At 53.9% G+C, this 21,374-nt stretch overlaps 1 protein-coding gene across 1 annotated transcript in view; it reads left to right on the top strand.

Moving 5' to 3' along the window:
- The window catches only part of PRKN (parkin RBR E3 ubiquitin protein ligase), a gene marked incomplete at both ends in the record, with an annotated part of 806,365 nt that overhangs the window by 772,199 nt on the left and 12,792 nt on the right, over positions 1-21,374 (top strand). The window contains one exon of the mRNA XM_084228791.1: positions 18,373-18,456. Coding sequence (XP_084084917.1) covers positions 18,373-18,456 — 84 coding nt within the window. The remainder of the gene's footprint in view (positions 1-18,372; positions 18,457-21,374) is intronic.

Raw genomic sequence — 21,374 nt, forward strand, 5'->3', positions numbered from 1 at the left:
AAAATCGTCTTGTCAAAGCTACTCCCAGGGATTCAGTTCAGGAGCCAAGTGAAAATGTTTGGCTTGAGTCACCTGTTTTCCACTCCACGTGGATTGAACAGCTTGGCAGAGACTGCTCCAAACACACCCTTTGTCTCGCTCATTGCATATTAATATTCCCGAAGTCAATTCCCCTTCCCGGAAATCTTGTTACTTAAATACTTGTATCGCTCTGCAGCAGCGGCGCCGCTTCAAGATGGCGCCGTCAACCCTGGGCTGGGGTAGGGCAGCTCGGCCTCCCGCGCTCGGTGCCACAGAGCGTGTGGGCTGGGGCGAGGGCCGGCTGGCCCCGGGAGGGAGTGTGTGAGGCTGGCGGGGTCCCCAGGCCCCTGGCCCCCGCAGGAGAGACCGAGTCTGTCCACAGCAGCCCAGGCCTCTGTTGGGGTGAACAGTGGGTCTTTGTCCCCCGCCACCCAGCCTTCAGCCTTGCCAGGGCCTGTCCTTGGGGAATTATTGGACAATGTCGATGTAACAAAAGCCATATTTTCATCCAGTTTGGCTCACGGTGTCAGGGGGTTAGAGCCTCGGGGGTGGGAAGGTGACCATCACAGCCCCGCTCCCCAATGCTTTGTGACGGTTGGGGGCCTGCGTGTTCCCCCCATACCATGTTATGATGAGCCTGTGTTAGGGCCCGGGGAGTAACAAGGTGGCTTCCTCTGGTCTTCCCCCTTCATTAGCAAAAATAAAATGAGAGCTGTCGTTCTCAGAGCTGTGTGAGGCCACGGCACGCTCTCAGCAGAGAGTAAGTCGGGGACTAGGGCCGTGAAGTCAGCAGGTGTTTTGCCAGGCGTCCAGGACCGTAGACAGACACTGGGCACACGCGAGCCCCAATGGCTCTGGCCCGGGGCCTGGAGAGGGTCAGTGGCTGACTGTCCCCCCGGCTCAGAGTGAGTGACCAGATCCACCCCTTACACCTCTTCCAGGACCCCCAAATTCTCCTCTTCCCTGGTGACCTCACCCCAAAGCTTTAGCTGTTTCCCTTGTGGACCCGGCTTCCGACACTGACCACGTTTCCTGCCCGTGTCCAGGCCTTGGGCCTGACTTTCAGGGCCTGCTGGCATCCAGGTGGAGAAGGAGGCCTCCCAAGAGGAGGGACAGGTGCGGGGGGGCCAGGCATCCACCTGTCAGGGGCCACCTTGCATATAGAACACACTGGCCAAGGGCTCACCCCCCTGGGCCTTTCCCAGCCAGGGTTAAAAGCAGCTGGGAGTCTCACCCCTTCTGTCTGTCTTCTGGACAGAAATACGGCTCTTCCCTTTGTGCCTGCATGAATGATGTGGGCCGTGGCGTGGCTTCCTTCCCGCGTGGCTGGTGCAAAATGACCGGGAAAGGCAGCAGGCAGGAGCAGGCCCGATGGACAGCAGGTCTCCACATCTGTCTTTCCAGAGTGGATTTGGACCCAGATACTGGTAGCCGGTCACTAGAGTGACCAGGCAAGCGTCCAGTGACACAGCAAGCACAGCTCAGGCCCTACAGTCCAGGTATTTGATCAAAAAAGCAAAGCTCCCCTCTACACGACCTCATTGGGGGTCAGCGCAAGTGGGGGCGCCCAAGGCGGAAGGTCAAGCAGTGGACTCTGCAGGCGCCAGTGTCATGGTCTCACTGCACTGCTCAGTGCCGTGTAGAAGGGGCCACGGACAGGATGGCCTGAGACAAAAGGGCAGGAGAGAGGAGAAGCCATCATGGGGAGCGCCCCCCGACTTGGTGCTGCAAACACCTGCCCTCTCTCAGGAAGGCTCGCCCGTGAATTAAAAACTACATTTTTGAATTCACTCCTCCAGCTGGGGTCAATGGACGCTCACTCATCTGGCACCATCCAGGAATGGCCACTGGCCCCCTTCCCTGCCCTTCCTGGTAACCCGCACAGGCCCAGCATGCCCCTCTGCTGGCCCCAGCAGCCCCCGGTACTCACCCAAGGGTTTAGGCCCCCGCCAGCCCAGCACAGCCCACGCCCAGCCTGTGTGCCCGTGGACACCCCCCTGCCGCCGCACTGTGCGTTCCCACCTGTGCCCGGCCCAGCCCACTGCCCCCCTGAGCCTCTGTAATTCACTGCCCCGACCTGCCTCGACCCGTTGACGAGTTTCCCAATCCTTGGTCCCTTTTCTCTAGCATATGCATCAGTGTTTTTTTACTTTTTTCTTACATCGCTGTACCCCATGGTCTCCCGCCGCCATGTTACCCGTGACCCAGCACCGCAGTCGCTTGTGTTCACCCTCCCCTGCTTTGCTCAGACCATGGCCAGCTGCTGGTTTTGACTTTTTCTCGGCCTTTTGTTCGCTTTCTCTATATTCCACATGTAAGTGACACCGTCCGGAATTTATCTTTTCCTCTGACTAATTTCGGCCCAGGTCACCCCTCCCAGCAACATCCATGTTGCTGCAATGGCGTGAGTTTGTCTTTTTTGATCTTTGCATCCATTTTACATGGTCGTCTAGTGCGAGGAGACTGGGCAGAGCAGGACGGCAGGGAGGGCAGGGCCTGGCCAGTCTAGCCCAGACCTTCCAGAGCCTGCCTGGAGGCCACTGCCCAGGATACGGGACGGGTTCCCCAAAACAAAGGCCAGCGGTACCCTGACTCACAGCCCTCCTCCTTCAGGCCTGCGCCGCACACACGGCCTGCGCTACCGCGAGCTCTGGAAACAGCCGTCGTCTCTACAGAGCATAACCCGCGGGCATTCTGGTGCGACTGCTCTTGTCCAGGCACAGAAGTAGGCAGGGGGAAGTGTTCCAGGCCAGGGGACAGTGGGCAGTGGTATGGCGTGTTCTGGTCCAGTGGGCAGTGGTATGGCGTGTTCTGGTCCAGTGGGCAGTGGTATAGCGTGTTCTGGCCCGGGACGGCAGCGCTGGGACGGCAGCGCTGGGACAGGAGCTGAGGGAGGGCGGACAGGCCGTGTCTTGGCCGCCAGTCTATCTGCAGCCTCGCCCGGAAACACGCGGGCCCGGGTCGGCTGCACGAGTGAGAGAAGGAGCGAGTGGTGGTGGGTGTCCAGGCCTCGAGCTCAGCCTGGAGCGGGGAGCGTTCCCCGGCAGCCGCTGGCGCTCCCCTCAGCCATGCCCGTCGCCATGGTACCCACCTCCGAAAGGCGGTCTCCGAGGCCTCATCAGGCGAGCAGAGGTAATAAATCTCGCCTCACAGTGAAACTGGAGCTCACTAGTGTCCCGGGAAAGCTCAGGGCTTGGGATGATTGTCCCAGCATTCCCTCCCTGACCTGCACAGCGACGCCGCGCGGGGCGGGAGCCGGCCGCCCTGCTGCCGCGGGAGGCGGCGGGGGACAAGGCCCGGGTGGACCCCAGGACGACGCGTTTCTCTGACGAGGCCGACAAGCGGCTGTGCTTGGCCTGGTTGTCAAGGACCTCCAGGCCCCTGGGGACTGAGCGCGTCGGCTCCTCCACCATGGTCTGCACGGGTGCTGGGGCACTGGGCCCCGGGCCGCTTCAGGGGGCAGCACCCACGTCCAGACACGGCGAGGGATGCTCCCGCCTCCTGCTCTGGATCGAGGCCACTGGCTGCCCCGGGCAGTGACGTCTCACACCCCCACCACCCACATTCACCCCTGCTCACACCCCCACGGCCCACACTCACACCTCCTAACACCCCCACCGCCCACACTCACCCCTGCTCACACCCCATGACCCACACTCACACTTGCTAACGCCCCCACCGCCCACACTCACCCCTGCTCACACCCCCACGACCACACTCACACCTGCTCACACCCCCACCGCTCACTCACCCCTGCTTACACCCCCACCGCTCACTCACCCCTGCTCATGCCCTCTCCACTGCCCACACTCACACACTGCTCTCATCTCACACACTCACACTCACATACTCTCACATTTTCACACTCAGCCACACTAACGTACACTCTTTCACACACCCATGCACTCTCACATGCACTCACACATGAACTCAGGCACTCACACAATCGCTCACACTCAGTCATTCACACTCACCCACACATACTCCCATACTCACACACTCACCCACAGGAGAGTCACACTCACTCACCTCACACTCACCGTCAGACCCCTGGTCCTTGGCGGCCCCTGCACCAGATGCTCCAGCCCCCGCCTCCTCCCCCAGGGCCCAAGGGCACACGTGGGCACCCACGGGCCGGGGACCCACACCCCGTCTTCTTCTCCCAGCGCAGGAGGGAAGGGAAGGCAGGAGCCAGCTCTGCTCTTTCAGCCACGAGCCACGTTAAGACAGGATTTAATCTTCCTGTTTCAAATACTCCCTGAAATATTTTTTCAATTCTGCTTCTCAGCTGAAAAGCAAGGCAGGGTAAGTGTTACGAGGATGGATCTGCTGCTCAGATTTACACCGAGGCGCCGCAGTCCTATTGATCGGGAGGAGCCGCGGGAACCTGGGGATGGAGTTGCGTCCACAGCGTGTGTTCTGTGGACGGTCCCGGAGGTTGTCGGGAAACAGCTCGGCTGTGGAGACAAGCTAGGTTGGGGGCACGTGATTTCCAACAGGGCCTTAGGTCCCTCCTGCCCACGTCGCTGTTCATTGCAGCCAGCAAGCAAGGTTGGGCTTGCTTCCACTCTCACAGTGACGGCCTGATGGGATTCCGCAGAAACTTCTGGCAACCTGAAAATAATGCAGCACGCGGCTTCCGATAACTTGCCTCTGAACTGAGATGTGCTTTTGGGGTGGGAGCCCATATCTGTGCCCCAGAAAGCAGCTCCCCAAGAAGGTGGGTCTTTCCCCACCTCGGTGTGTCTGCCAGTCCCACACTCGACTTTCTGTTATTTCTGCTTGAAGAGCCTGCTCCGGGGGCCACATGGCCTCTATAACCTGGCACCTTAGGGGACACATGATGGTCTAATAGTCTGAGAGATTTTCTGTCCAAATTGCTTGTGACATTAAGTCTTCTCAACCACATAAGCACCGTGTGGGAGAGACTGACCACCCAGGACAGCACCTGTAGACTCGGGGTGTGGCTGGGAGAGCTTGTCAAGGGCCCAGGTGCATCTCGGACGTGACTTTTTAGCCATCACTAGCATTCTATCTTAATAAAGGAAGGGGAAGAGACACCATTGTCAATTAGACCTCGGGGTTGGTTTTTAACACCCGGGGGCACTCAAGGGCTGTGGACACCGAAGCAATCCCACAATTGTTGTTGCCAACAGCCTTCGCCCAGCTCTGACTCCTTCCTCTGGGTTCTTCCCATGTTCAGACAGCTGACCTTGGCCTCCCGGGCCTGCTGGTGCTGGACCGGATCCCTGTTCATCGGCCCTCGGCCATGCCAGCCCCTGAGCCCAGCCTGCACACCCACCCAAAACACCTCCGGCAGGGCGACCAAGATTGTTCATCATGACAGAGGCCACACAGGTCCTCGTTAAAATGTCAGAAACTAGAAGGAAAAGAGAAAACAACCAGAACCTCGAGTCGCTGGAGGGGACTGTGACTCACCCCTGCAGAGCTTCTGTGACCCTTTTCCATCCATGCACACACACACACACACACACACACGCATGCATGCACACAGAGGTTTTCTCACAGCAAGGGTGTGTGCCGATGTGTTTGTCAGCATTTTCCCCTTCAGCAGCCCCGGGCTGCCTTCTTGGCACGTCCCTGCCCCGGGCCTGACAAGGTCTGACCCCCACGCGGGACCCAGCCAGGGTCTGCACACACGTCTGTCTTGCTGACTGGTGACAGTTGTCCTGTGGGCCCGTTTCTGCTTCGTTCCTGATTTCCCCTAGAAAACATCCCTAGAAGTGAAGTTTGGGGGTCAGAGGCTTTAGGTCTTTGCCCCCTGGCATTCCCCCAGTGCTGAGGAATGCACTGCTGCGTGTCCAAGCCCGCGACCGTGTTCTCAATAATGTGAATGTCCACGGTGGCACTTTTTCCCTCAGCTGTCAGGTTGTGATTAAATTGGAGGTGCCTCCTACAATTAATGTTATCTTGGAGTTAAACCATGCAGTGCTGTTCAGTTGCCTCCAGAGAGTTGTTGTGGGGTGCAGGCCCCCCTGAAGAGTGGGGGTGCCCTCCATACCCCTCTCTTCACCATTGCCACAATTATGTTTTGTTTATCCAGTCAATGATTTTTTTAATTTATGATTCTCTAATAATTAATTACCATTATTACACTGTGTGTTAAATGCTATTTGCTACTATCATATTTCTTAAAAATGATAATAATTTGGGTATGGCTTTTTTATTTTCCATGTAATTTAGTGTGGTCTTGGATATTCTAACTCTCAGTATTGCATAGTGTTAAGACAAATTTCTGGGTATAAAGAAAGAAGATTTTACTGTATTTTTCCAAGTATTAAAACATATTAGTCACAATTTCTCAAGTCAAATCTCAGGGCTCCTGGGTATGTGAAACATGTATGTGGATAGAATTCATTTAAATAATGTGAAAAGAGCACTTTGATGGTTTCAAGGGAGATGGGTCAAGACATTTTAGATAGCTGGACCACAAAGAATGTTTATTATATCTTCTTCAAACATATTTATACAAATAAAAAGAAATTTTTTAAGATTTATTTATGCATACAAGAGCTGGGATAGAGGCCAGAGGTACGGGAGGTGAGAGTACTCAGCAGAGACAGAGTGGGGAACAGAACAGGCAGATGGATTGAAATCCACTGCTGAGGGGAGCGGTGGGGAGACAGGAGAGGTCTGCTGCGCCATGTGGGTAGCTCCCTGGCCGGGGATCAAAGTCAGGCCACAGTGACTGCCGACAGCTTGATAGCGCCAAGACTTTAATTCCTGCGCCACCAGGGAGGCCCCCAGAAATACAAAGAAATTTTAATGATGGATTTGACATAGAAAACTTTATGTAAATAGAATTTACATTAAGTCAAACTAGCCTTAAAATTAAATCTTAGATTCCTCCAAAGTTCCATGTTACTAAAAATACCAAAGAAACCCAAGGCTTGCCTGGCCGTGTGCAGAGATCTCCAGTTCAGCAGGAAGCGCCATCCCTGCCCAAAGGCCAGTGCCCATGCAGGCCTCAGCGCCAGCCCACCCCACGTGCTGCAGGGCTGGCGCGGCTGCGCCGAAATCCTAAGTCACTGCCTGAGAAGCTACTACAGATTTGCAGCCTCCAGAGGGCACAGTGTCAAGCACTGGACAGAAGCACCGTGACCTTGAGCTTGAATGTGGCTGAGCACTGACCTTGGGGAAGGCAGGATCCATCTTGCTTGAGTAGAGCAGAAGTTACTTGGGGGGAGACGGAATTAGGAGTTACTTCTCGGCGGCCAGTGTGCTGCCATTACCCTAAATGGGGGAGCCTTTGTGGAGTCCACAAAGCCTTGGACGAAGTCCCACTGCCCCCTCTTTTATAGAAGACAACTTGGGTCCCAGATCAGAACAGCGGTCAAGAGGTCCTGGCGCGTCGGTGACAGGAGCACGCAGAGGTGTGACGAGCGTGGCTGGAGTGCACCTGGCACCGCGCCACCTTTCTGGGCATTGGAGACAGAGACTGGAACTGTGTCTGGTTACCTGATTCTCAAGGATCAAGGAAATGGCCCTAAATAACAGTCCTGATGCTGAAACCACGCAGAACTAAGGCTCCTAAGTTGAGGCTCCCAGCGTGAAGCTTCGCAGTGAAAGGCAAATGTCCTCACCTCCAGCCCCTCGCTGCGGCCAAACCATGACAGCACGAGAATACAACTCGACTGCGTATTTCTAGCGCTGCATGTTCATCAAGTTCATCCTATAATGTCACTTAAGGGAGGGTGGCGGTGCAGACATCGGAAAGGGGTTTCTGTCGGCAGCAGCTGCAATCAACAGCCAAGCCCGTGATTAATGGCCTGGACACTATCTGTCCTCGGGACAGGACTTGACAGAGCGAACAAGCAGGTATGCCAGGCGCCGGCGACACCGGGGAACTCGCGGATAACCCGGGGCAGGGCTGATGTTCTGCTCTCTTGAAACAAGCAACTCACGGTGTGTGGCAGGAAAACCCACCCACGCCCCCTGTAGCAGTTACACCTCATTTTCTGTAATTTGACTGGTTTTCTGCGTCCTGAAGCTCTTCCCTCATCACAGCACAAAGGGAATGTTCCAAAGGCTAGAAGCAAAGCATTTCCTTTATTAGGAAAAATATCTGAATTTCTTTCCTTAACACTCTTCTTGTTCTTATCTTCTCTCCCCCCCCCTACCTTGCCCCACTTCCTGCACCTGTGCAAGGTGTTCTTGTTCTCTTTCTTCCACGCTGCCTGTCCAATGTGGCGCCGCCAGCCAGGTAAGCGCTGAGCCTGGGGCTGGGGCCGTCCGGCTGCTCTGAGGCAAGTGCGAGCCTCACCAACATGCAAAAGACTTAAGAAGAAAAAAAAAATTCTCAAAAAATTCAATGTCATGATTGACAACCAACCTCTCTCCCAAGGAAAATAAGTTAACGATTTCTGTAAGTTCTGAGCCCTCCGGAAAGACTTGCTCTGTGCATGGAAAAGCTGTGGATTTACATGAATGGCTTCAAAAATAAGAAGATAAACTAATAGGCACGGCTCACTTTGCTTTGGTCAGTTTATCTATATTGCAATTTTTTTTTTTACTAATTAAGTACCGTTGTTTTACATCCTTGATGTTTTGGCAGTAGAGGATGTCTCCCCGCAGGTGCGGTCGCCGTAGCGCTCGCTCCGCCTCAGCATCCATCGCGCTCCCCTCCCCTCCCAGCTTGCAAAGGCTGCTGGTAGAGTTTGTCCGACCTTTTGTTTTATTTCTTTTTTTAAAGATTTCTTTATTTATTTATACAAGCACTGGGTACAGTCAGAAGCACGGGAGGGTGAGAGGATTCACCAGAGCCAGAGCGGGGAGCAGAACAGGCAGACCGACGAAGTACACTGCTGAGGGGAGCAGCGGGCGGCAGGAGAGGTCTGCGCGCCATGTGGGACCCTCGCCGGTGGCCGGGGATCGAACCGGTGCTGCAGAGGCTGCAGGCAGCTTCACAGTCCAGCGCTCAATCGCTGCACCACCAGGAGAGGCCCTGTCTGACCTTTTGTTCGGCTTCTCTATAGTCCACAAATAAGAGGCAGCACCCAGTGTTTATCTTTGTCCTTACGGCATCATCGCCTCCAGCTCCGTCCCTGCTGCTGCCAATAACATGAGTTTATCCTTGATCTCTGGGTAGTATTCCATGGTGTATCCTTTTTATATTGTCTACATGTTGAAAATATGATTGGATTAAGTAAAATATTCAAATATATTTCACCTGTCTCTTTTACTTTTTTAATGTGGCTACTAGCACGTCAGAAATTACCCTTATTTGGGGACCTCCCTCATGGTGCAGGGGTTAAAGACAGTGCTATCAAGCCATCGCCAGCCCCTGCAATATGAATTCCATCCCCGGCCAGCCAGGGAGGTGACCACATGGTGCAGCAGACCTCTCCTATCTCGCCCGCAGTGTATTTCAGCACACCTGCCTATTCTTTTTTTAAGATTTATTTTTATTTATTTATGCATACAAGAACTGGGGTGTAGACCAGAGGTGCGTGGTGAGAGGGTTCACCAGAGACAGAGCAGGGAGCAGAACAAGCAGAGCCATGAAATTCACTGCTGAGGGAAGCAGCAGGGAGATAAGAGAGGTCTGCTGCGCCATGTGGGTCACCTTCCTAGCCAGGGATCAAACTCAGGCCTTACTGCAGATAGCTTCATAGTGCTTCATCTTAACCCTTTGCACCACCAGGGAGAACCTAAGTTGACTTGAATGTGAAGTGACTACAGCCTATCCAAACAGAAATATGCAAAGGCAGAAGCAACTTGGGAGAGAGATCAGGAAAGGGGAGGTATTTTGAGGAGTTATTAGCAGAGAGCTGGTAGATGAGGCTGGAGGAGGAGAGACTGGAATGGGGAAGGCAGGAAAGCCACTTCCCCCCACCCCTCCCACCTCTTTGACTTCTGAGATTCACATGTTGCAGACAATCCAGGACATGTGTCTATTACACGGTGGTGATCTCTAGTGCTTCTGTTTTCCATAACTGTCGCCTCTCCTACTGACTTGTGAGCTCCTGGGAGCAGCCACCCCAAATGTGGCAAACAGACCAAGCAGACAGAAAGACACTTATTATGTCCTGAGCCCTGGGTTTTAGGAAAACAAATAACACATGTGTCCTCTCCATTTAAAAGAAGAGATAAGCACGAATAGTTTCACACAGAGGGACAAACATTTAACAGAAGTATATCTTAGAAAGAGATAATGTTTGAGAGATAGAACCCTGACTTTTTTAAGTGATGGGCAGAATCGGGGCGGGGGGTGGGGGGCAGAATCAATACGCTCCCAGGGCCTCAATGAAACCGCTCGATGCTATATAATTGTGATTGATTGATTGATCATTGACGAGCTACGAATCGCCTGAAGGAAATCATCTCTAAGACGTGCTAGCAGGGAGTGTCGACTCTGTGGATGGCCACTTTCCAAAGCTGCCCTGCCCAGCGTTGCCTGGGGGTCGGGCCCAGGTGTTCAGGGAAGCATTTGGTCCCCGCTGCTATGCTCGAGAGCAGACGGATGCCCACGGGCACATGGGACAAATTGAACTCCAACTGCCATATGGCTCGGATTTCACATCTTGACTGGCACAGTGTAATCATTTCCGCAGAGTCTAGTGCCTTGCTACAGATTGTAAATGATAAGGTCACAAGGATTAGAGACCAGTTAAAAATTATAGAAGGCATATGCTGTGCATTTTGCTAATGAATGGCCTTATTCAAACATGTTCACTAATTAATGGCAATATTTGAGCGGGCCCACTAATGAATGGCAATATTTGAAAGTGGAGTTGAATTTGATGCTCTGTGACCAGTGCTCCTTTTCTGGAAGGAGCCAAATGCTCCATAAGGTCTGGGAAATGCTGATGTTAAAGCAAAATTGAGCCGGCCTTGCAAGATGTTAAAGGCAGTTTTCAGTCAAAGACAGAAATGTACCCGCCAGGAAGGTTGTTTGGACGAGGGGGGCTGGCGCGGGCATTAGCCGCAAATACTTACAAGAGTCCCAGCTTGCGGCCAAATCCTACTTTAGCCTTTGGAAACAAGGGAAGTCATGACGGGAAGAGCTGGAGAGTGCAGAGGACAGGCAGGCACGTCCTCCCAGGAAGCCTCCGTTCCAATGGTTTCAGCAGAGGCAGTGAGGCCAGAAGTGGGGCTCAGGGAGAGGGTGGTGGACCTGCCAGGGGCGCTGGGCGTCCATTCTGCTCAGATCCAGGCCCGGGACCCGGGGGAAGGCCGATCCTTGTCTCCTCTTGCCTTCTCTCTAACTGCACCTCCAGGGTGGGGGCTGTCCTATTAAAGCCACCGAGCCGAAACTCTCGTAAAGTCCTTTCCCAGCCATTAGGCGGATTCAAACTCGGGAGGCCGCTCCCTGTGCCTTGTCCCAGAGCAGGGCGAGAGGAGCGGATATGTGGGGGCCATCACAGCCCACCCCAACCCTGGTTCAGCCGCGTGGACTCAAGAGCCCTTAGAGTTTTCCTGCGGCCAGGAGCTCTGGTGGGTGGACGTGTGGAGAAGGTCGCGGCAGTAGGGCTGTCTTACGGGATGTGCCTTTCCTGCCACTGCACAGAGGCCGCCCCGGGGACACTGGGTGCCGGGTCAGCCTCCTCACGTCCCGCTGCCCATGAGACAGCACATCCTCCACGAAGCAGGTCCCCAAAGCAACCAAAATTTAAGCACCCGTGCCCTCCGGCCCGGCTACCTCACTTCTAGAATGTGTGCCTCAGAGTTCCTTCCACGTGTGCAAACCGAGGGAGGTGCCCCTGAAGCTTGTTTGTAATGACAGGATTTTTTTTTAAGATTTATTTATTTATGCATGCAAGAGCTGGGGTGCAGGCCAGAGGTGTGGGGGTGAGAGGATTCACCAGAGACAGAGCAGGGAACAGAACAGGCAGACTGACTGAAATACACTGCTGAGGGGAGCAGCGGGGAGACAGGAGAGGTCTGCTGCACCCTGTGGGTCACCTCCCTGGCTGGGGATTGAACTTGTGCTGCAGCAGCTGCAGACAGCTTCATAGGCTGCGTCTTCACCCCTGTGCCCCCGGGAGGCCCTGTGATGACAGGGTCTTTGCAAAGGGCCCGACGCCCCTGCAGGGCCCGGGTGAGGAGGTCTTGAGTCCCGCGACGGAGGCGCCCGCCCTGCGGTGCTGTGACTTTAGGATGCGCGCTTGAAGGGCTGCCCTGCTCCTTCTCTCCACACTGCGCTCTGGAGCCTGTTGTCTGTCGCTGCTCTGTGAGCGACACCCGGCGGGCGTCGGAGGAGTTTTGCCTCGCCCGGCCCGGCACGCGCCGCTGCTGCCCCCTGCCGGCCTCGCGCAGCCCTGCCCGGGCTGTCCCCCGCGGACTGTCGCTGTCCCCCGACAGAGCCCGGAGCTGGGGGGACACATGGCGCCCTGGTCGAAGTGCTCTTCCGAGAGGTGCCGGCGGGTCGTGCCGGAAAGCAGGCGCCGAGTCGGGGCGTTCAGAGCGCGCCCGCCCTGCAGGGTGGCGCCTCCCTGAGGGACAGGTCTGTCACCCCCACGCTCAGCTTGGGGCGCAGCAGCCGCAGGAATGTTCCCGCTGCCTCGGACGCCGCTACGCCGCTCGTGCGAGTCCTTGTCATGCCTCCAGAGAGAACATACACGGCCGGCTCTTTGGGGAAGTCAGACTCACGTTTATCAATCAAATGACTCCCCGCTGACTTGACACTGGACTGTGTGCTCGTGGGGTGCCCGAGGCAGCCGGGGTGGGGGGGCTGGCAGCTCCACGCAGGACTGTCACGTGACGGTGGGTTACCATGAACAGCGTACAATGCCAAGGTGCTTCATCAACCTCATCTTTATTTTTGTGAAGAAGAACTGGGGTGCAGGCCAGAGGTGCAAGGGTGAGAGGATTCACCAGAGACAGAGCGGGGAGCAGAACAGGCAGACGGACTGAAATCCACTGCTGAGGGGAGCAGCGGGTGAGACAGGAGAGGTCTGCTGCACCACGTGGGTAGCTCCCTGGCCAGGATCAAACTCAGGCCTTTGCAGAGATAGCCTGAGACTAACCTCTAGACCACCAGGGAGGACCCCCCCCACTTCCTTTCTAAAAGAATTTCATTGCCTCTAAAGCATCCTAACTCTACACGAGCACGCACATTGCACTTACTCTCTGCCGGAAACTAGGTGTGAGCTCGTTATTTCTTCTGTACAGATGCAAAAATCTCAAGCCAAGAGATGGAGGCCCCCAGAGATAATAAGGGACAGAGAAGGGCTTCGGACACAGATGTCCTGACTTCAAAGGCTTTGCTTGGAAACACTAACTTCCATCTGATTTCTAAACATATAAATATCTACCGTGTGCTGTCATGTGTTACAACATGCTGTCCATGTATGTGCTGTCCCGACCCAAGACCTTATTCATCCTGAAAGTTAATACTCAACAAGGTAAAAACATGATTTGAATGGTAAATAAGTTTGGCTACTCTTTATTAGAAAAAAAATTGTCTTGTTACGCTTATTCTTTATTAAATAGCTTTTTTTAATTGTGTGTCTCATCTCAGGCGCCTAGGATGAAATAATACTACAGTTAAGTGAGAATTTAAGTTAAGTGTGAACCTCACAGGCAGCTGATCAAAGAGCAAAGTGTCTCGGGCTGACACTTAACTGTGTTCACAATTTAGTCGAGGGACCGGGTCAGGCTGCGGCCAAGGAACTCGCCCCGCATTGGATACCCAGAGCGACCGTGCGCAGGATGAACACGCTAGAAAGAGGCTTAGTTACGATTTTTTTAAAAACATGGAAAATTCAAATCACTGTTGTTATATCAGTCCCTGTGCAAAATGCCAGGGAATAAACTGGCCTGATACAATTTTTTTCTATAGGATCTGAGCTGTATCAGCCAGAGGCCCTCCAGGGCTGGGCCAGTGGGAGGTCGGGTGGATCAGACAGACACATAGACAGACAGACAGACGGATCAAGAGGCAGACTGCAAGCAACTGGGCTGTGTGTCTGAGGCAGGTCCTGAATCCAGAGGGGCCCCGAGGAAGGGCTGGCGGGAGCTTGCAGGCACGGCTTGAAGCCGCTGTCTACACACGGACCCAGAGAGACTCTGTCTTCTCAGAGCAGCCTCAGCCCTTAAAACCTCTCACCTGATTCGCTCAGGCCCACCCAGATCATCTCAGACTCTGGAAGCAAACTGCCCGCAGGCCCTGCACCGACAAGACACCTCCGCAGAAACCCGCATGCGTGCTTGACGGAGTCCAGGCTGGAGCCGAGCTCAGCCAACCCTTAAACTCACATCCCGGGAGGAAGACGGCGTGGCCCACGCGCCACTCCCAGCCAGCCTGGCGGCGCGAGAGAAGCGATACAGCCAGGATGTTGCTTTCATGACATCGCCAAGATTTTTTTTAATGACTTTTTTTTAAATAATCCATGGGAGTGGGGGCACTTGTCAGGTCAATGCCAGGCGAAGACCATCCCAGGGAAAGCCCCATGTGGTGCAGGACAGGGCTCCCCAGGTCAGCATCGCTGTGGGTGACCCTGGACACCACGTGGGCGAGCCCATCCCTGGTAACCTGCGGTGCCCACCTGCTCCGTGACGCCAGCTCCATGCGCCTGAGAGGAGATGGGCGAGGCCTCCCTGGTGGCACAGGGTTAAGTCTCAGCACTATGAAGCTGTCCGCAGCCACTGCAGCCTGAGTTCGATCTCCATCCAGGGAGCTACCCACAGGGCGCAGCAGACCTCTCCTGTGTCCCCACTGCTCCCCTCAGCGGTGGATTTCAGTCCATCTGCCTGTTCTGCTCCCCACTGTCTCTGGTGAATCCTCTCACCCCTCAGGCCTACACCTCAGTTCTTGTATGCAAAAATAAATTAAGTAAATCTTAAAAAAAAAAGAGAGAGAGAGACAGGTGAGTTGGCAGAACAAACGTGGTGACTTCAGAGCTGTGTCTGCCTCCTCAAGCTCATTCCCTGACATGCCCTGACCCCAGCAGCGCTGGCCCTGAACTGTCCCTTCGCAGGGCCTGTGTCCTAAGTCCCAAGCCCGAACTTCCTCTGTTCACAGGCCCTTCGAGACGCAGTGTTTTGTGGTAGTTTTGGGCCAAAAGAAAGTCCAAACAGTTCTCTTTATTTAATACGTGGGTCCAATCGTAAGAATTAGTGTCTTACCAACTTAGTGGTCACTTGAAGACACTATTCACAGAAACTGAATGAAAAAATATTTTTTTATCTTAAGATAATTTCTCAGCTCATGGCAGCTGTTCCCACATCACAGTCACTTCCCCAAACCCAGCTTTGCAGAGTGTGCTGCAGAAGAGCTCCGTGCACACGGACGCGGTCAGCTCTCGAGTGAGTCACATGGTGCCCAGCAGATGTTGGGTATCACCGCATTTTCCTCAAAAATGTAAAATGTCCCTGCTGCACCCCCGTGTGTGGTGGTGGCACCCAGGGTGCCTTGGTGCCCAGTTTGGGAACCAGAGGCCTAAGCATTTGAGCAGGCACCAGGCTGACGGGGTGGATCTCAGGAAACATAATTAAAAACCTGGCCCTTTCTGAGGTCAAACCAGACCTGCTAGATACATCCCCATCGTGCGTGGGGCGGCGTCCAGGGGTCTCAACAGAGTCCCCGGCCCATCTTCACTTCACACCAATGGATTCCTGGAGACGACGCTCCAAGCAGAACCTCCTAGAACAAAAGCAGGCCCCCGACCATCGCTGCTGTGTAGCGTGTGGCTTATTCCTGGCCACGTGAACTCCTGCCCAGAAGATGGCACCACCCAGGTGTCCGTCTGGCTGGTCCCCCAGTGTCCAGGCGCTTTGCTGCCCGTGTGTCCCCCGCATGCTGAGCGAGGGCTGCGGCTTCATGCGCTCTCTCTCGTCTGTTATTTTTATAGGCCGTGTCTTACAGGACCGTGTGAAAAGGAATTTAATGTCTTTGTGTCAGGAAAGGCCTATTTATTCTGACAAACTGATCAACCTCCAGGGTGTTCTTCTACCATGAAACTGATTTTATATCTCATCCACTGGCTAATAAGACGTGACGCGTGTTGCTGTCACGCCAGGAGCTTGGACGTGCTCCTGTGGCAGCAGCGGGGGTCAGGGCCCCCCCCCACACTGTGGGCGCCTCTCCGTGGCCCAGCCACACCGCCCACATTTCCTCGACTTTGCACATAAGAGTGACAGGCCTGGGACAAATGGAAAGATGAGCAGATAAATTAATTTAAAAAATATACTGGGCCTCCTGGGTAGCCATGGGGTTAGTCTCAGTGCTGTTACCAAGGAGGCCTGAGTTCGATACCCAGCCAGGGAGCTACCCACATGGCATGGCAGACCTCTCCTGTCTCCCCGCTGCTCCCCTCAGCAGTGGATTTCAGTGGATCCACCTGTTCTGCTCCCCAATCTGTCTCTGGGGAGTCCTCTCATCCCACCCTCACCTCTGGCCTGCACCCCAGTTCTTATACACAAAAATAAATAAATAAATAAAACTGGACTGGGGCGGAGGGAAGCGTGTCTGCATGGCGAGGACAGCATGGAGGGAAGACTCTGGCGTGCTGTCTTCCTGTGGCAGAGGAATGGTGGCGAAGGGGGAACAGAGCTGGTGGGGGTTTCTATATCCTGTTTGGTTCTGGAGTTGTTTAATCAGGTCAACCTTACCTCAAACAGAACAGTGCTAACTCCTGGCTTCTGCAGAACAGTGTTAATCTGAGAACACTGAAGCCCCTGGCACTGTCTTTGAGACCCGGGCAGTGGAGGATGGCACCATCAGTGACCCCTTACTGTGTAGAGAACACCCCCAAACAGTCATTAAAAAAAAGAAACACCTGCTATGCTTGGGCCCCCAAGCCTGCACTTGGGCAGGCCCTGTGAGGACGGCTGTCCTACCCACCTGGACTCACCTGGGCGGCGCCCACAGGCACGGAAAGACCCGCCTGAAACACAGCTCACCTGACAGGTAGTGCTGTCGACGGCTGCACACTCAGCCTGGCCTGTGGGCTGTGGGCCTCGCTTCCTCCCCTCGTGGGTGTCCCCGTGGCGGCTGGGCTTCCAGAGCCGGGTCCCAAGAGAGGAAGAGAGCTGGGGTGTCTTCTGGCTGGGCCCAGCACCCCTGCCCCACCCTAGCTTTTGGCCAGGTGGTCTGCACCTCCAGCCTGGAGGGGAGGGTGGGGCCCAGCCACCAGGGGAGGAGCCCCCGGGCCTGTGCCCAACACCAGGCCCACACCCGCACTTGTGGCGCTGTCCTCACCACAGCCACAGCTGCCCGGGACACGCCCGCTCTGAGCTCTTGCTCCCATGCGAGGGGGATGTCCCTGCAGGAACCTGTTTTCTAGAAAAGCAACTCCTCCTCGGGCTGTGAAATCAGTTAGCGGGATCCCAGGCTGCCACCTCCTGAAAGTCAGAGCGTGCCAGGCGTGGGAGTGGCCACCCAGCGTGGACTCTCCCCCCTGCCTCCCACGGTGATGGCGGGAGATACCCCATTACTCTGGCTTTCAGCAGGGAAACTGAGGCACGGAGCCAAGGCGGCTCTCCCACGCTGTCTCAGCGGGCAGGCCGGTGGTCACTCCTGTCCTCTGAGCTGCCACAGGCACTCCAGGACAGGGCCGGGGAGGGACGCGTGCGTCTGGGGGTGGGGGCAATGTGGAGAGTGGGGGCAGCTGCTCTGGTCAGCACCCACTTGTCTAGCATCTCCCCCGTTAGGTGATGGGCAGAGAGAAGCAGGTTCCAAGTCTCCTCCCTACCGTGCCGCGTGATGCTGGGCCCACATGGGAAGACACCACGCTCACCGAGGCCACCAGGCCGCGCCCCACAGCTCGGGGCAGAGCAGCACTGCTGCGCGAGGCCCAGGTGTGGGCAGACCAAGGCCTCTCTGGCTGCAGACAGCCGTCCTCTTGAACGTCCCCACCTGGCCGCTGTCAGTGTGGGTGCTGTCACCCACGTGCTGACCACTTAAAGGACAGCAGTCATGTTGGGGTAGGGCCACCCCAGAGAACTCACTTTAAGGGCCTAACCCCCAGACGCAGCCCCATTCTGTGGTTCTAGGCGTGAAGTTTCAACACAGAGAGGCACGAGTCCGTGCTTCTCCCCATTGCAGGTTTTCAACACAAGAACTACAGGCACGTGTAAGGCCTCTGTGCATGCACACGAGTGTCGGGCGTGACTCTCACGCTCTCACACCAGCAGCCACAGCTGTGCACTTGCGGGACACCAGGCTCTGCAAGGAGGGAAACCGGACTCTCTGGTCTTTGAGACCCCGCCAGGGCGCCTGGGACACCCTGTAGTAAAGAGTGAACAACCCCAGCCAAATATAACTTTATTTCTCTTTGCAAAAAGTAATTTGGTGCAAAAAACAAGTCGAAGGACGGTGGTGGTGAGCTTGGAGAGGGAGAGCGAGCTGCGGCGAAGCCCGGCCCTCACGCGTGTGTCTCTCCGCAGTTCGTCTTCTGCCGGGACTGCAAGGACGCCTTCCACGCCGGGGAGTGCAGCGCCGTGTCCTCAGCCTCGGGTGCCGAGAGCCAGGTAGGTGCCGCCTGAGCGCGGCTGGGCCTGTCTGGGGGAGACAGGGCTGTTCCTGGGGTCATCTGGAGTGGTGGTTTCTCTCTGAACACAACAGGAACTGGACGTCCACGGCCACGCGATGGGACAGTGGCTTCCCTCCAGCCACCGCGCCCTCCTCTGGGAAAGCTGCGGCGCTCCCAGGGGCCTGCGGGTCGCTGGACCTCCGTGCTGGTTTTCCCCACAGGTGTAAGGGCAGGGGCTAAGGAGCAGAGCAGAAGAGGCAGTAGAGGGGAGATGAAGCAAGTTACCTCCACCTAGAGAGGTCCACACTAACTCCACGTCTTTGTTTTCCAAAAGGGCCTTTGCTTAAATCTTTTATTAATGATTTATTTTTATTTATTTATGCATACAAGAACTGAGGTGCAGGCCAGAGGTGGGGGGGGGGTGAGAGGATCCACCAGAGACAGAGTGGGGAGCAGAACAGGCAGATCTAATGAAACACACTGCTGAGGGGAACAGAAGGGAGACAGGAGAGGTCTGCTGTGCCCTGTGGGTCGCTCCCTGGCCGGGGATCGATCTCAGGCTGTCGCAGTGACAGGCTGAGACTAACCCCTAGGCCACCAGAGAGTCCTTTGCTTAAAATCTTTGCAAAAACTATCTCTGTGAATGACATAAATAGAAGGAGATGATAATGCAAAGATGTTGTCTGTGTTTTATTGGTGTTTTTTATTGTTTTTTTATAAGTAACACCAGGAACTATACTACATTGTGTTTCAGTCCTGGTTAGTTAAAGTCTGTGTATGCTGAGCCCTGCTCTCCCCAATGTGCAATATCAGGCTTAGGGAAATGCAAATATATTTTCTTTTATTTATTAATTATGATCAACCAAACCTTAGGGGAAAGGAGTAAAATCTGCAGCACACTTGATGAATTTGTTCATTATTTTTCTCCTGATAGAGATGTTAACAAGGGTTTAAACACCACAGCTGCCCAGATAAATTCTTTAGTCATTTTATTGACAGAAACCTTGTAAATAGACAGAGAAATTCCAGAACATTTTAATTTTACAGTGGAGAATTTTAACAATCTAAATGCTCTAAATTCAGAGCATAAAGAAGTGCATCCCTACAAGGGAGTTTGTGGATGTATTTATTCAATATTAGCATGACTAAGTAAACATGATAGCAGAAGCAGCAAATGCTCTTTCTGTTTATTTTATTTTAGCTCAGGGGAATTCAAATGCAGGCTTGCTGGGTACAATGTCAGAAATAATGATGGCCCTGAGACACTCCGCTCCCTGCCTCATTTCACTGTAACCCAAAGGGCGAAGCCTGGGCCTCAGAAGCGGGGTCAGTGTAGTAATTTACACCCACAATGCTCCTGTGATCACAAGCACACCCACAGCGCCCAGAAGTGAGTCCCTAACATCTGTTCACTTAAAAACAGTCACAGTAAAGGGAAGAAAAGCTTCATTTAACCTAAAGCCATCCAGGTATTTGACCCGCCCATGATCCCCCCATTCTTCATTCAAGAGCATCCAGCCAACCTTGGTGTTAAAATTTGAGGTAGCCCCCCAATTGTTTTAAGTCATTAAAACCTTAATGTTCAACTCAGAAAAGCTGGAAAAAGTGAGACCTGGCCTTAAGCATCATTACCAGCATGACGGAGGCTGTCTGCAGAGACTGCCACTGACAGACATTAAATTGGGGTGGACAAAGGACAGCCCTTCTACACGCCCCACGTTAAAAACTCCACCGCACCCTGAACGGAAGATGCAGATGCCGCCTGGTGTCTGAATGTTGCAAATACAAATACCCTCATTAGCCCTCCTCACAGTCCCTTTCAATCTAACTCACCGGTGAGATTTTCCCTTCCACTGCCTGTGGCACCTCTCCACCCGTCTCCTCTTGAAAGCCGAGTGGTTTCTAGTCTTTCTTACTAGACTCTCACATTATCCAGCCAGGAGAGTCCGTGTCTCCTGGGGCCCAATCAGACTTTTCTCATCAGTTAGGCTGCTCACCCTAAACTTAATGTATTTTTTGATTAATGCAATATTTTTTTTAAAAAAGGCAAACTCAAAAATTGGTTTTAAATTGGTTTTAAAATATTGAACAAGCTTTAGGTTGAAACTGCTGGGAGTTTGGGAACTCAGAGACAGAAGATCAATCCATCAAGGGCTAATGAGAGTCCAGTTCCATTTGCTTTCCATTGTTCATGCCTGGTTGTTCTCTTCCCTGTTACTGTTTCCTTCCACGTATTCCCCCTGGAGGCTTTCTAATAAGTAAACACTTGCTCTTGCAAACCACATAAATTGATTCATTCTCCCTGTGATTCTGAGCGGTTGATGTTACTCTCCCTATTCAACAGGAAAGCAAACTGAGACTTCCAGATTTTTAATGGTGCTGTCTAAAGCCACAAACTTCTTTTTGTGGTTGTACATGATTAAAGCAGTTTGGGGCAGTGACTGTTGTCTCTAAGAAATCTACCATGTCTAAGGCAAGCGTGTCCACCCTGCCTGCCAGCCCCTACCCAACCCTCAAGACCCGGATCAGACATCACTCCTAAATGAAGGCATCTGTCCACCTCCTCTAAACTCTCAGACAACTGCACACACTCCTGTTAAACATTTATCACACTGAAATATTGTTGGCCTCTCCCTTCACTAAGATTCTGAGCTTTGTTAATACAAGGCTGGTGCCCATCTTGTCTTTCTAACCTCTAGTGCCTAGCACATAGTAGGTATTCACAATATGTTTTTTCAGTGAATGACAACTCCCTCCTTATCCCCATGCCTCCCTATTCACCATTATCACCAGCTCTTAGAACTTCTGCCCAAGGATGGGTCTCTGATCACCTGGCACTGCTAGCCAGAGACACTTCCATCCCTGTAGGACTGTAACAAATAAAGAATCAATTCTTAACAGGCTATTATTACCCAA

This window comes from Talpa europaea, assembly GCF_964194135.1.
Source record: "Talpa europaea genome assembly, chromosome: 2".
NCBI lineage: Eukaryota > Metazoa > Chordata > Mammalia > Eulipotyphla > Talpidae > Talpa > Talpa europaea.